Source organism: Platichthys flesus, chromosome 10, assembly GCF_949316205.1.
Source record: "Platichthys flesus chromosome 10, fPlaFle2.1, whole genome shotgun sequence".
Lineage (NCBI taxonomy): Eukaryota > Metazoa > Chordata > Actinopteri > Pleuronectiformes > Pleuronectidae > Platichthys > Platichthys flesus.
Window position 1 is genome coordinate 5,301,055 of NC_084954.1, and position 15,501 is coordinate 5,316,555.

At 45.7% G+C, this 15,501-nt stretch overlaps 2 protein-coding genes across 3 annotated transcripts in view; both read left to right on the forward strand.

Annotated features, from left to right (window-relative positions):
* Positions 1 to 3,042, forward strand: part of stard9 (StAR-related lipid transfer (START) domain containing 9) — a 37,917-nt gene extending 34,875 nt beyond the window's left edge. The window contains exons 31-32 of the mRNA XM_062397200.1: positions 190 to 348; positions 1,036 to 3,042. Coding sequence (XP_062253184.1) covers positions 190 to 348; positions 1,036 to 1,146 — 270 coding nt within the window. The 3' untranslated portion in view covers positions 1,147 to 3,042. The remainder of the gene's footprint in view (positions 1 to 189; positions 349 to 1,035) is intronic.
* Positions 3,043 to 3,840: 798 nt separating this feature from the next.
* sptb (spectrin, beta, erythrocytic) overlaps positions 3,841 to 15,501 on the forward strand; it is a 39,575-nt gene continuing 27,914 nt past the window's right edge. The window contains exons 1-2 of one of the 2 annotated variants that reach the window (XM_062397608.1): positions 3,841 to 4,104; positions 9,452 to 9,737. In XM_062397608.1, the coding sequence (XP_062253592.1) occupies positions 9,590 to 9,737 (148 nt within the window). In that variant the 5' untranslated portion in view covers positions 3,841 to 4,104; positions 9,452 to 9,589. Of the gene's footprint in view, positions 4,105 to 9,451; positions 9,738 to 12,290; positions 12,896 to 15,501 lie in introns of those variants that run through there. The other variant, XM_062397609.1, reaches the window with a different exon arrangement.

Sequence of the window (15,501 nt, forward strand, 5' to 3'; positions counted from 1 at the left end):
CCCAGAGGCAGCGGCTGGGGAAGAAACCGTGTCAGCTGTTGCTCGTCAGGTGGATGTCGGTGCACAGTTGTTTCTTGCCTGATCAAAAAGCTGAGCTGCCTGTTTTATTGATGATTTGTCTTTCCCCTCTCTCTCTCTCTCTCTCTCTCTCTCTCTCTGTCTCTCTCTCTCTCTCTCTCTCTGCCTCAGGGTGGCCTGTGTGTGCTTGCCATGCAGTCGGTGTTCGAGGAGTCTCTGCCTCGGCCCAGCGTGGCTGCTGTGCGGGGGGAGATGATGCCCAGTTGCTGGGTCCTGCAGCCAATTAGACGCGGTGGAAAAGAATCCACCAGGGTCATCTACCTGCTGCAGGTGAGCGAGGCAGCGGTGAACTAATCAGCTGGCTGAAGTACATGTGTACGTGTTGTGCTTAATAAAACACCAGCACATTTTAAGTGCCTGCAAAAGTACAAACTGTTTGATCACAGACAACAAAAGGAATCTTCTGACGGATAAAGGTGGATTGTGTGAACTGAACAGCAAGTGGACCAAACCTCTGTCCATGTGATAGATAGACACAACAGTATTATGAAGGATTTAAATCCAACTGTCAATACCTGGAAATTTCCTGCATTGTCATTAGTTCAATCAATTGTAAAACTAGAGTGCCCCAGTGTGATGACTGCAGGCAGCCGGCCAACACCTACTCTGCTTTAACTTTACGGTTCACCGTTGGCAGGCAGCTTGATCTTAGGGAGATTGACCGGAAGGTGATTTAATGTAGATTTTTACGTTTTTCTTTTGTTTTAGTCCAGAGTTGACTTTTATCGTTGAAGCAGCTAAACGTAAAAAAGAGAAGAAGAATCCAAATACAGAAAGTCTCTGAGAAGAAATTAGTTTGCCCCATGTCCCATCAACCAACATGGAGGAGGTGGGGTTTATGCCCCCTATCCATCCACTAGGGGGTGATAGAGACGTGTTCGGTCTTGTTTTCCAGCGGCTCTATGTGTATAATCTTTGTCATATTTTTCGTTTCTTACTCTTCCTCGCCCCCTTCAGGTCGACCTGGGAACTCCATCCTTCCCTCCCCGACTCCTGAACACAGTTGCCAGACGACAGGCGTCCGTCATCGCCGATCTTGACGTGTTCCTGAAGACGCACCAGCAGTGAGCACTTAGCCCGAGCCCCCCCCACCCCCCCCACCCCCCCAGCACGGACTTATTAGTCTGCGTTGGGAATTTGCACCTGAGATTTATTTACTTGACTTTTTTTCCCATGAGCACTGTTTCTATGTTGATTCCCAGTTACACGAGTTCAAGCAGCTTTTTTTTTGTATGAAGGTTCATTTTTTTTTACAAGATATTTAAACTGTATTTTTCTATTTGTACATGAATGCTTTTTACCAATCCTTTTTTATACCAAAGATTGAAGTCTTAAGAGAACGATTTGACATTGACACGTTTAGTGTGTTGCATTTAGGTTTCGACGGATTCATCGAATCACTCATTTGATGAAATAGCTTCATAATTCTGTTATAACCAGATAAATACCAGGTCTTTAGATTATTTCAGTGTCTTTTAGCTGTTGGTGTCCTTTAATTCCTACAGCCAAACATGCTCAAGTCGAGGTCAGGACCACATTAGAGTTAGTAAATGGTTAATTAGATATAGATATATATTACAAGTGTCCGTCCATATCACTTGTATCTATCTATGATGGATAGATGCGCTCAAGCAGTTTATGCAAATACTTTATTTTAACCTGTTGGTGTTGAGGGTTAGAGACTTTTTCCAGAAGCTGAAACATTGAGGCACATTCATGAAGGAAATTATTGAATCTTTAGTTTGAAATTCTCTTTTTTTATGAAAAAAACAACAACACCTGAATTCATCATATGAAGGAAATATCTGCAAATATTGTTCAGCCCTGGTTTGTGTTTGAACTTCACTTGTCCTTCAGATATATTAAGGACTTTGCAAAGATTACTGGGGAAGTAATTGTAATATTTAATGGTTCATTAAGGTCGCGTTTTATGATCTATATGCACGTTGGTGGAAGTTCCATTAAGATTTAAAGGAAGGTTTAAATTCAGATTAATGATTTGTACCAATTTTAAAGTCTTCTTAATACAAGAAAGTTAAAATATAAAGTTCACAGCCCCAGTAATATTTGTACATTCCCTGATCTATGTGTGGGGATGAAATGGTGGTAATACTGAAGGAATACGAAGGATTATTTATTTAGTCTTAGACTGTTATTTTAAGCGTATGATTATCTGAACGAGCACTGCAACTTGTAACCACTTAGCAGCTCCTTTTACTCTGCAGAAAATCTGATCCTGAAACAGTTCTGTAGCAAAACAGTGAGAGGACGAGTCGGGGACATTTTGAGGATTAAACAAGTCAAAGGGACAAATCGTCTGATCAGCGTTCAACCCAGTGACACAGGTTCAAGCTCAAGTACAAACAGACATGTGTCTCCCTGACCCCCCCGACCTCCCCTCTGTACTTTAGGGTACCCAAAATCTGCATAAGCTGAGTTTTAAGGGCTTTTTGTTTTGCTCTCTCCTCTTTCAGACGTGTGTTGTATTTATTTTCATCCTCCTGCCCGCAGTTTGAAATACTGTTGAATGTGTTTTTATTTTTATAAGTTGTTTCCTGCGTTCACAGCTGCTTGCACAGAGCAGCTTATGCATTTTATTAATGTTACGTACTTTTTTTGTTGTTGTTGTGCGATGTTTTAAAAAAAAAAACTATGCAGAAGCCGATGGCCAGCAGGACTACTCCCAGTCCAAGCTGCTGGTTCCAGACATGAAGCCATATTATTTACACAAGCTGAAGGTTCGTGACTGTTTCTCCTCACGTTTGAGACGACAGACGTTCCTGCAGCAACCAAAGAAAAACAAAAATATACAGACGAAGCGTGAAGGACTTCTGTACTGATTTCTTTTGTTGGTCTCTCTCTATGTATTTGAAAAGTGCTCATTCGTTGTTATTTATGTTCTGACATTGTGTGTTCAATGTATTTTATTATAAACACTCTTGCTTGTTGTTGCTAATAAGTTGTCATCTGCCCCCGTGTGTGTTTTTATTTGAATGAATACAACATGTTTTCAAGTGAATCGTTATTTTCTCCCCTTTTGGAACTGATCCCCCGTCTGTTTATGTGGAGACGTGGAGACGGATCAGAATCAATAATTAATCTTGATCGGGGCGTTTGAACCTTAGAGTCAAAATAGAAGCAAAACCAACTAATGTTGAATTTTATACTTTAATTGCTTTTAGTTTCTTACTTTCAAAGAACCCGTGTTTTGTAGAATAATATTTTGACATTTAGTTTCAAACTGGATCAGTCTTCATATTCATTAACTTAGTGAAGTTACTTTTTACTTTTAAAACTTTCCAACTACGTCAATTAAAAAATTCCTTGTTTCAAATTCAGATTTTATTTGAAGAGACAGTTGTAAATATTGTGTTTTAATGACACCGGTTTATTGATGTTATTCAAAGTCACTGACACATGTTTTTCAATATTTATCTGAAGTACATGTTTTAAAAAGTGACTTTATCAACAACAATAAGTTCAAACTGATTCTCTTGCATCTCATCTCCAGTTTATCTAGTGCTAAACATGGCCAAGAGTCGAAGTTGTGTGTCACAGTTGTGTGTCTGACATCCTCTCCTCCAGCCTGCGTGTAAGTGACAGGCAGCAGTGGAGGGGTGACATTTCTGAAAGGCTCTGAATGGGTGGGTGGGTGTTATGTGTGCGATTAGAGGCTGGGTGGAGTGTGTGTGTGTTCTTGAGTGTGTGTGTGTGTGTGCGTGTTCCTCTGCCATTTGGAGTCGCCAGCTCTGGTCAGGAATGTGCGTCCCCCCCCCTCTCCGCGCGCACACATTACGCACTGGATGCACCCACGTTATTTTTAACCGAGCAGGGTGGGTCAGTCGGGAATGAGCGTGGAGCGCACGGTGGCTCCAGCCTTCCAGCCCCTCGCCCCCCGCGCCCTGGACACCTCGGCCCGCTCTCACCCGGACCCCGGTGCGCTTCCGTTGGGATTATAATTGGTTTGTTGGCACGGAGCAGCCGCAGCACAAACACCGCAGGAGACGGGACGACTTCCAGAAGCGAGTAAGTGCAAAGTGGGAAACAGCTAATGCGTCGGTGTGGAATGAAAGTATTGCGCGTTTTGGAAGATGCTCGGACCCCCTCCTACTTGGGTCTGTTTGTTTGTTTCTTGAGTTACAAGTTTCCCTCCGAACCACCTGTTGGAGCAGGGCCGCCATGATCCTGGTCCTGGCGTCGATGGGACCCCCCCCCCCCCCCCCCCCAGTGGATTCACTCCAGTTTGAATCGTTTCTTTACAGAAGTTGGTATTTGTTTTGAAGAAGCGACACTTTGGTGAAGTCCTGACTTCTCACTGTTATCTGTGCGTCAGGCCGCAGTGAGGCCCGCGGCTGCAGCTGCGCGCAATGACGCCACTGCGCGTGTTGGTGTGTGTCCGAAGTGCGCAAGTCGCTTCTCTGAGAAACTAACGGTGAAGAACGTGTCCAGGTTTCTTTAAAGTGTTGGACTGTAACTGCTTCAAAGTGTTTAAACAAACTATTTACAATCATAGATACAAGCTATGAAAATCCAAAATGTCCCATGTGATAGTTAGACTTATTATTGCTGCTAGTTTATCTTATTTTTTTCTTCAGGCTACTTTTTTGCAAGTTTAGTATATAGAAATAACAGCTCAGCATGTTTTGGAATAAGGAATGTTCATCTTTAAATTTGCTAAAAAGTAAAAGTAGAGTCATAGAGGAGAAAAGTGCATTAAGCTATTCAAACTTGAGTAGCTGGTGAAGGTGAAACTACCATTTATATCCTTTTGGAGTAATAGGTCATCATATTTTATAAGTGGAAACGCTCATTTGCAAAGTTGATATAAAGTAAGTCTGTTATATACATGTTGAGTAAAAGGTAATGTTGCCTATCAATAGTATATTTAGTATTATTTAAGCTTTATTTCAGAAGGAAATACTTCTATTTCCCCCTGAAAGTCAGAGGAAAGTAACAAATGAGTATATGTATTTACTTACATTCCACCACAGATATAAATCCAAAGTACTCTTCACCATTTTTGCACATTTCCTCTCTTCTTCTTCTCTCTTAAAGCTCTTTCATACTTTTACCCCTGGTTCTAAACTGTGGTTTAAAATAACTCAGAAGTGAAAACTTCCCTGCACACAAAACTTTCATTCCCCTTAAAAGGACAAGTGTGAGTGTGTTTGTATGTGTGTGTGTGGCTGTGTGTTTGTGTGTCTGGTTGGGAGCAGGCACTTTTGTGTAAACATACTCCAGGAATAGTTTACTATCAATTCTTTATAGCTGCTCAGTGTTACAGTTCAAACTGTGTCGAGCACAACAGAGGACGTTTTCCACAGTGTTGATTATCATCTGTGTTTTTAAAACTACATGAAGAGTCTGAGTTAGTTCGGTGTTGGATCGTCCTGTTTGAGGAGAAGCTGCAGAGTAACCAGCCTCTTCCTCCTCCTCCTCCTCCTCCTCTACACATTGATCTCCTGTGTTTATGTCTCAGATTTACTCTCTGCCCGACCACAGGCCTCGACTCCACTCATCTCTTATTTCATCCATCCGGCTCTGTGCTGCTCACCGTAATGTGTTCACTGTGATCCAGCTAATGTGCTGCACTTCAGAAAGTACACTATACAGGCATCAGCACACCTTCAGCTGAGAGAATGGGTTCCAGGCAGAGGCGGTCCTAGGATTTGTCTAAATCAGGGGCCAGGAAGGGGCCACAGTTTACACAGAGGGGCCAATTATATGCAAACATCCAGGCTCAATTCCTGATTCAGTAAGATGCATATTTACATATTAGATCTGAGCTAAGCCACATATCAATTTATGTATTTGGAAATTGTTCCTTATTCAAACACATTGTGAACTTCAAATTCTCATATTTATAGTTATTATCATTAGTAAATGAGTCTATATTCTTATTATTATACATCTCAGGTGTTGATTTTGTTTCTTACATTTCAATTTTCTCCATCACGTAGTTTTAACAATAAAGCAACAGTACAATCACAAGAAGGAAAGGTCACCGTCAAACTTCTTTTTCATTCGTCATAAACAATGAATTGTTAAAAAACTCCCTCGAGGCATCGTTGTAATTTCCTGCACAAATAAACATGATGAGGTTTATAACTCGACGTGTGGAGAAATCCCAGAGGCCGATTCTATCCTCTGTCATTTCACTGCTTTTGAGAAATGTCCCAGTGCAGCTATGAAATATCGTTTTTACTGAACAATGTGCAGACGACTTCTGACTGCAGCTGATGGAAAGAGATTCAAGTAGCGTCAAAGTTTATTTATTTGTCTCATCAGTCGAGGTCCTGTATCAACCTCACGTCAGACATCACCAGTACAACAATAACGACTTATAATGAAAGTAGATCATTTATCATTCTTCCTGTGAGACTCGTGGGTTTGGACAGAGAACATAATTTTAAAAACTTTGAGTTGACACTTTTCCTTTATTTTTATTGAACCAGTGAAATATCTCAACATCTACTGAACTGATAATATAAACTCTCACGATTTGACTCCTAATAGATCGTTATTGTTGATCTTTGCATGTAGCGCCACCATCAGGTCAAATGACGGCTTATTATCAAAGAGTAAGAAAATCAACCATATTCCCATTATCCTCTGCTTATGTTTATATACAGCCTGTGATATTAGCAAGTTTAGCAAGTTGAGAATAATCGAAACTAAATAGTGTGTGAGTTTATTTTCTGTAGCCTGATGATTTCGAGGTCTGAATCTATGAAGTGTTCACAGTAGATTGAGGATTTCGATACAGCTTGAACTTTATAATTTGGAACAGTTTTACATCCCCCCCCCCCCTCGATCAGCTTCTTCCCTGGAGCTCTGGGGAGTTGAGTCTCGGCTGCACGCCGTGGAGCCGACAGGGTGACCCGCTGTGAGTGAGCAGCCATGTGAGCGTCCTGCCTCGGGTTCAAGGACACCACCGGAGGATTCCTCTCCATTGACAGGCTCACAGTTGCTGTGGCGGGCAGGTTTCGAACCCCTGACCTTTGTGTCACAGGACCGTCTATAAGCAGGAGGGCCTGTCTTTCTACACAGTAGCTTTAAATGGAGCCTTCTGTAAACGTCTCAGCTCCAGCTCTTAAACTGCTGAAGTTGTGTTTGGCAGCTCAGTCGGGCCGTCAGTCACTTTGTGGATACGGCCTTTGAGCGCTGTAAGAGTGTGTTGTGCTGCGGCTCTGTTGGGGTTGTGTGTGTCTGTGTGCGAGGTGATAAGGGGATCCCCGGTGGTGGGTGGAGCGTCGCTGCTCCGATAACAGACGTCTGCAGAGGACTGATACCAGGCAGGGGGGGGAGGGACACCTGTAGGACATCATGGTGCATCGCTGTGGGCCTCCTCTCCCACTGCACCGGCACCACAGCCACTGGGGGCATTGGGAGTTTGTGTTTTGACTTCCTGAGGTTTAGAAAGTACATTTACTCAAGTACTGTATGTGTTCTGGTGGCCAAGAGAGCTCAATGCACTGGAAAAAGTAATTTGTCAGCAACAATACTGAGGCTGTGGCTTTCAAACCATGATTTACTGGTAATAGAGACCAACATGTACCAGGAATGTCCCACCACCACCACGCTGGACTGTACACGGCCGGTTGGGTCCATGGATTCCTTCTCTTGACGCCAAATTCCGACTACACCATCTGCAGCCTGAGCAGAAATCGTTTTTTAAGTTTTCAACTGAACAATAAACGTCTGACAGGAGTTAAACCCTGATGTGGTTTCCTGCTGTTCTGATCCCGGAGATGATTTCCAGCTCATCACAGTTGCACACAGTGGTTATCTGAGTCACCAGTGCCTCAACCAGTCTGGTCCTTCTCCTGTGACCCGTCTCAGAAACGAGGCGTTTCCGTCTGAGCAGCTGCTCACTGGACGGTTTTCATGTTCACAACATTCTGAGGAATGAGCTGTTTCACAAAGACCCACTAATCACATGTTCCCTGTTGTGATGGAGCTCCTGACACACGATTGGCTGATGGATAATTGCAGTATATCAGCAGCTGCACAGATATCCCTGATAAAGAGATATTTTAATCCTTATACTTTTATTCCAGTACAAAATAAGTTTTTTAAGTCTGTTTTTAGTATTTGTTTAGAAGAATAAACTTGCTTTACTTAAACTACTTGGGACCCATACCGCTAAGTAACTCAGAGTTGTGTGTAATAGATTACTTGGGTAACACACAAACACACAGTTGGAGCCACGTGAGCTGCATCATTCAAACGAAGGCGCGCTCGTCATGCTGCGTGGCCCAGAGCGGGGGGGGGGGGGGGGGTTGCCCTCCCCTGTGTGACACGATAAGACGGCCATGCTGCACCCAGATAGAGCTATCAGAGCGGCGACCCTCCAGCCCGCCATTCCACACACAAGAACACACACAGACACACTGCAGGGGCGAAGCAAAGTGACGCACACAAAATGGAGACCGCGAGGGGCCTGTGATCGGTGAGACCTCTGTTTAAAAATATACATGAGACACAACAGAGATTTAATTCCTCCTCTCCGGGGCCGTGGGATTCAAACTTTTTTTTTTTAGCTCACACATAAAACTGAACTGCAGCTGAGATGATGCTTCGTCCAATCAGCATCATGTGTTTTCATCATTGATGAATCAGATGATCATTTCCAACACTTATCTGTTGAGCTCTATAATAAACATGAGATGATCTTAGCTGTCTTTGCTTATGAAAACTCCTAAAACCCAAGTTTACATTACATTATCATTATCTAGTGATAAATTCAGGCTTTTTTTTTTTTTTTTGTTAATCGCTGAGGCAATTAATAAAATATCAAAATAGTTGCAGCTTAAATTTCCTGTCGATTTACAAATGAATCTTCCTTCCTGACAGAATCCTGAGGAAAATAGAACCAGCTCATCATAAAAAGTTATGACAAACATCATTATTTATTTTCTGTTTGGTTGTTTTAGTTCAAACGTCGTCCGGTTCATCTCATCTCGGTCTGATTCCTAAATTCTCAGTGATTTGTGTGAAACATCTTCTTTTTCTTTTAGCATTTCAGCCAACATTAAAGTTAATATTTCCTTCTTTAAGTTCTTAAAATGACATATGATTCTTTTCTGTCCCAAATCCCAAATCTAAAAATACCCAAATCTTCTCCGTGTGTGTTGGAGGTTTTCACATTTCTTCTTGAACTCAGATTTAAACAATCACAGAGAAACTTTCTTCCTTCAGCGGATGAATGTGAAAATAACATCAATCGACTAACATGAGAATAAACAAACCACAGTATTGAATTGAATGAGACATTAAATCTTTTTATTGATTTCTTTTATTCTTATTAAAGTTGCATCACTTTGTCTTTACACGTGATAACTTACACCTCTGTGTCCTCCTGTGTTTTCAGATCACCTCCGGTATCCCACGTCCAATCCTGACATTTCTTCCCCCCCCGCTCACCTCCCTCGCCGCCCAGAGCACCTGAGGACGCCGGTCGCCGATCCCCCCCCCACCCCCCCGCCCGCTGGCCACGCTGGCCTCCGCCATGACTTCCACCGTGGACTTTGACAACGCGGAGATCTCGCAGCAGTACAGCCACATCAACACCCGCTTCGACCTGCGTGACGAGGAACTAGACAATGACAACTGCTCGGCCCGGCTGTTCGAGCGCTCGCGCATCAGGGCCCTCGCAGGTGAGTGGCTGCATAGCAAACAGGCCGGCGCCCGTCCGCTCTGCCACAAGCTCCGGAGACGCTGTCGTTTTAAGAGCAAGGGGAAGGGCAGAAATGAAAGGGTGTCGGTTCAAATTCCTCAGGGTTGAAGGGGATGGAGTAAAACTCTGACCTTCACTGAAAACCAGTCAAACAAAATGACACAATCACATCCCGAGCAATTTCCCCCACAAGTCTCCCGGCTCGGGCCCTGCAGGCGTTGTGTTGTATTGTGTGTGTGTGTGTGTGTTTGTGTGTGTGTGTGTGCGTCCCTTATGTTCCTCGTGGTGTAACACATTCCCGGGCAGCTGAGCCCCGACACGGCTCCACACCCTCCGCAAGTAACTGGGATCGCTTGCACATTCCCAGAGTGTTCCCAGTCTGAGCGAACTGGACAGCTGCCCTGCCCGGCCTCCTCTCATAGTTCACATCTCTGACATGTCTGCCTAAGCCGGTGGGCTGCGACCCACCTGTGTGCCGGGCCGCTGGCGTTTTAAAATAGCAGCGTTTCTGAGGCGGAAGCAGGCGTGAGAGAGAGGGAAGGGGAGTTGAGGGTCACATGACACAACAGAGGTCACACACAAGGTGGACTGGAGAATGGACAATACGTGTCCTAAATGTTGAGTCATTCAGTTACTTTGCCTTTGAAGTAGTTTAAATTTGACATAAATCATATCTATATGATTCATTATTATAGATTTGGCCTTGTTAATTGCTATGTGATCATTATTTACTCAGACTTTAGTCTCCACCGCCTCAGAATGGAAACTCGTCTCTACTTAGTTGCTTGATGCTCCTCCCCCCTAAAGTATATTTACTTCACTACATGTCTCTGTACTTTATTTACTTTCAGGTACTTTTCACCTTCACTCCTCTACATATATGAACAAGTATCTGTACTTGCAATGTGCACTGGGTCACGTATTTCCATTGTTTTTTATATTTTTATAAAGTAATCAGTAGGAGGAGAATCGTCACTGATCCAATCAGAGCGGGCAGGTGTAATTAGACTCCGCCTCCTGCAGCAGCATCACTCACTGGTGCAGAGTAAACACCTGGAAAGGCAGAGAGTCAATAATACAGGGAACCAAAGTACTTTCTGTTTATTTCAAGCAAAGTACTTTTACTCAGGTAGAAAAGTCAATGTGGTACTTGTACTTCCTCCACCACTCCTGATACCTGACTGGGACCAGTAGCATCATTCTTGCTTTCCAGTTATTGGCTCATCCACTGCTTGTTTGACCAGGATCCTCCAGTTGACCTTGATAAGTGCATCAACACAACTTCTCAATCCCAAACGATGACTTTAACCTTCACTCACATTGTTAATGTCTCATTCCCATGCATGCATCTGCTCGGGGCTGAGCAGATCTGCTTTTCCCACCAGATCTCACATCCCAGTCATTTGAAATCCTCGATGCGAGCGAGGAGGCGTCTGACAAGATGAGAGACGGTGACGGAGAACGAAATGTAGGTCATGAATCGTCTTTAAAAAAAAACAACCGAGGAAACGATGAGTCACAATCAAGAGGCGTCGGCTCTGATCTGTCGCTCGGAGCCACCGAGGGTTCAGAGGCAGGAGAACGGTTTCACACGTGGGCGATCGAACGGTCTTCATCACGTCCCGACCCCTCACACCACTTCTCCTGCTGTGTCTCTTTAAGTGAGGAAGACTCGTGTGTGTGTGTGTGTGTGTGTGTGTGTGTGTGTGTGTGAGTGAAGGTGAGTTTGATATTGTGTTAGAGTGCTGCTGCTTCTTCACTGATGTTTCTGTAATGCAATCAGTGTTTCCTGTAAGTGGGAGAGAGAGAGAGAGTGAGAGAGAAAGAGAGAGTGAGAGAGAGAGTGAGAGAGAGAGTGAGAGAGAGAGAGAGAGAGAGAGTGAGAGAGAAAGAGAGAGTGAGAGAGAGGCAGCAGATGATGGGAGCTCTGAATGACACCCACTGCTTATTTACAGCTTGTGAACTCAGGAACACGAGCCAGCCTTCAAAGCACCCGCACACACACACACACACACACACAGACACACACACACACACACACACACACACACACACACACACACACCTAACAAGCATCTTTTACACTGCTCGTTATATAAGACTTTAAAAAAGCCACTTTCCCTGGAGATAGACAGTTTCATGTTGGCACAGGAAATCACAACTGTGCCCGCCTTGTGCCTCAAACCCTCTGATGTCATCACCGTGTGGGCGCGCCGCGTAGCGTGGGGGGGCGGGTCGTGTGAGCAGGTGGATGTATTGAATCATACTGTATGCCTGGTTGGAGCCGGAGAAACCACTCTGAGCTGCACCGGGAGGCAGCCTGAGCCCCTCGTGCCGCCGGAGAGCGGAGGCACAGCCTCGTCACGGCAGCAGTGAGGAGAGAGGGAGAAAGAAAGAGGACCAGAAGGGAGGGAGGGAGGAGGAGTGAGCACGAGAGAGGGATCTGGAAAGGAGGACAGAGAGCCAAAGAGACGGAGAAGAGGAGAGACGTGGAGAGCCCAGGTCCTCTGCCGGCTCCAGGCTGCGTGTTGTTGTTGTTGTTGTTGTTGTTGTTGATCGGGGGGGTCAGGATGAGCAGCCCGTGCCTGCTGAGCGCCGCCCCTGTGAGCCAGCCCCGGCTCCGAGAGGTCAAGATCAGCCTGAAGGCCGGAGGCAGGGAGACCACGACCTCCCACCGCAGCAGCAGCGGGACCAGGGAGGCCCCCAGCCGGACCTATGCCCCGGCAGAGAGGGAGGCCCCTGTTCGGGGGGGCGTGAGCAGCAGCCGGAGCAGGAGCACGCCGCCGGTCCACCGGGCCCAGAGCAAGAAGACGAGGGGGGGCAGCAGCAGGCAGCAGGAGCGGGAGCACCACCCGGAGAGGAACGGCACCCTGCTGCATGTCCCGCTCGCCGTGGCGCCCGCGGGACTCGCCCCCTTCTCCTCATCCTCCTCTTCCTCCGCCGCCTGCACCCCGAGACGTCAGCGGACCTCTCGATCTCACCCTCACCCTCATCCTCCCTCCACCCCCGCCCCCATCCTCTCCTCCTCCTCCTCATCCTCCTCGGCCAAGAGTATGAAGAGAGCGCGCTGGCTGAGTTTCAGCACCTCCAACATCTGTTTCAACTCGCTCCTGGAAGGACGCTTCCGGCAGTTGCAAGGTACAGGGTCCTGGTGGCAGAACTCTGTGTGTGTCTGTGTGTGTCTGTGTGTCTGTGTGTGTTCACCGATGAGGAAGACAACACTTTTTCCAATCAGGCTCCTGTCTTCCCCAACTTGTTCTTTGTGTTGAGGTGAGAGCTGGAGAAAGGCAGCAGCAGTAAATAGGTCCCGTCCTCCGGAGCCGTGGCCCTCTCTTCTAAACACATCGAGCACATTCAGTGAAAGTGTGGCACTGCCCCAATTGTTCACTGACTTGACCCTGAATGATTCATGAGAGAACTCCTAAAAAGGTTGTGATGTCCCCCACCCCACCCCCCCACCCCGCCCCAGCCGTTCATCCCCACCTTGTGCTGCGAGCTAATTCTCTCAAACATATCTGTCACCGAACTCATCACCTGTTCTCCGTGTGGCCCTCGCTCTCTTTCCCAAAGCGCTCTACAGGACAAAGAAAGTGCGTTTTCTCATACGTTTGTCTCCTGAATGAATTTCTCTTGACACCTAAACAACCCCCCCCCCCCGCCGGCTTAGTTAACGTTATAAAAGACCGGGTTCGCCGTCACAGTGGATTTTTGTTAGCTTGCACTATGCTTTCCAACTCCCTGATGACAGGAGTGCATTAGCGAGAGGAGGAAAATGGAGGAGACGAAGCAGGAGCAGAGAGAGAGAGAGAGAGAGAGAGAGAGAGAGAGAGGGAGGCATGCTTCTTTCTCTCCCCTGCCCTTGCTGGATTTCAAGTATCGACTGATTGTGAGGACTGCAGACACAACTGATACGTTCAGCGGAGAACTTTTGTAGCTCTCCCAAATTGGAGCGGCCTTCGGAGCCGAGCGTATCGATCCACCAATCGTATAACCTGACATTTTATTTAGCTTTTTATTCACCTCCAATCAGGGAGATTTAGGACTGAAGTCAGGTAGAGCAACAATAACAGAGCAACATGAGTGAGGGATGGAGAGCGAGAGGGGAAACTATCCGGGTTTTGCACTTATTGATTTCGAGTAGTACCCGTTAATGTCCTTGTTGGAAGTTAACACGCTCATTGGTGTTGACTCTTTCTGCTGCGCTGGTTGAAGAGGAGTCCACATTGTTGTTGTTGTTGTTGGGACACCTGTGTCGACCTTTGACCTTTTAGCATCCTCCTATCGTGTCTGCACATCCTCCACTTCAAGTTTTTCTTCCTCAACCTTTTGTGAGGATGCAAACAGTTATTTTCAAGCATATGCATCTTTATTCTCGTGTCTTTTGTTCTCTACTTCGTCCATTAACGTTGAAAACTCACGGATGTGCACGGCTCCTCTGTTCTGACAAAGCAGAACAGAGGAGGAGTTTCAGACAGGCATGTAAATATGGAGTCATGGCTGCAGGACAGGTAGCCCCGGCACGGCCATGACTCAGGCGTGTAGCCGGGCTCCTAGGGACCACCGGGGGGGGGCCACGTCTGGTTAGAGCTGACTGTGGGAAAAGACAGATCAGGCCGTGTACAGGCAAAATCCATCAGCATGAATAAGTCATGGGGGCTTTCACTGGAGTCAAGGAGTGGATAAGAGATTTTACTCAGTGGAAGCATGTGAAACAGAGGAATGGTTAGTAAAGCTTGTTCTGATACGAGGGGAGAAGGAGCTGCGGAGGTGGAGAAGGGAAGTGGCACAGGACAGTGACAGGAAGCGGCTGTCAGAGTTTGACTGTGTGACTGATGGAGGACTTTTAACCAGCACTGAGGCTGGGGTCTGTCCGTATAGACTGTGAGCGAGCCACTGCAGACACAGCCCTGTTTATGAACTGTAACTAAAGATGAAACTCTCATTTGTCTTTTAAAAGAAGACGAGCCACTCGTGAAACTCCTTCAGCCAGTAACAAAGGAATCTCTCACACACATACGTGAGGCTGCTGGTGCAGAGATTAGAGTTTATGTGAGTGTGGGATTTCTCCAACTTCCTCCCAAAGTCCAAACAGAATGCAGCTTATGGTTTACTGGAGACTAAGTCCAGTTAAGTTTAAAGTTTAAAGTACTCGTCTGAAGTGTGATTCCTCTCAGGCCGGAGGACTTTACGACAGTGTAACACAAAGAACCTGATAGATACAATTCAGAGGACACATCCTTTAATTAATGAATCCGTTAAAAAAGTCAAAAAGATGTTTTTACACATGTGCACCTGATTGGTTGAGTAGTGGAGCTTAAGGGCGGGTGGGTGGAGTCATAATCGACATAATCAATATTTAATACTTCACAGATTTAAAAGCAGTACATTCATACGTAAACAATAATGTGTGAGTAAATGGTTGTTTGTGCTTCCACTTGGTTTGGTTGTAATTCCGTCTTGTAGTTTTTGTGCAATCCTGCTAAATTAACACACAAACAAACACAACTTAACCTTCTTAATGGAGGTAAAATGTGGCAGCAACTACACACTCCTCAGAAGTTTTTTGTCGACCCACAAACACTCAAACATCATCACTGCACCTAAAGAAACATTCCACCTCGTATCCACGTTGTATTGATATGAACCCTCCTGTGGAGCTCTGTGGTCAAGCAGCTCTGGGTTTCCAGACGGAAGCTGAGCGGCTCGTTGAGGAGCGAGCGCTCAGCGGCTCGTCTTCACAATGA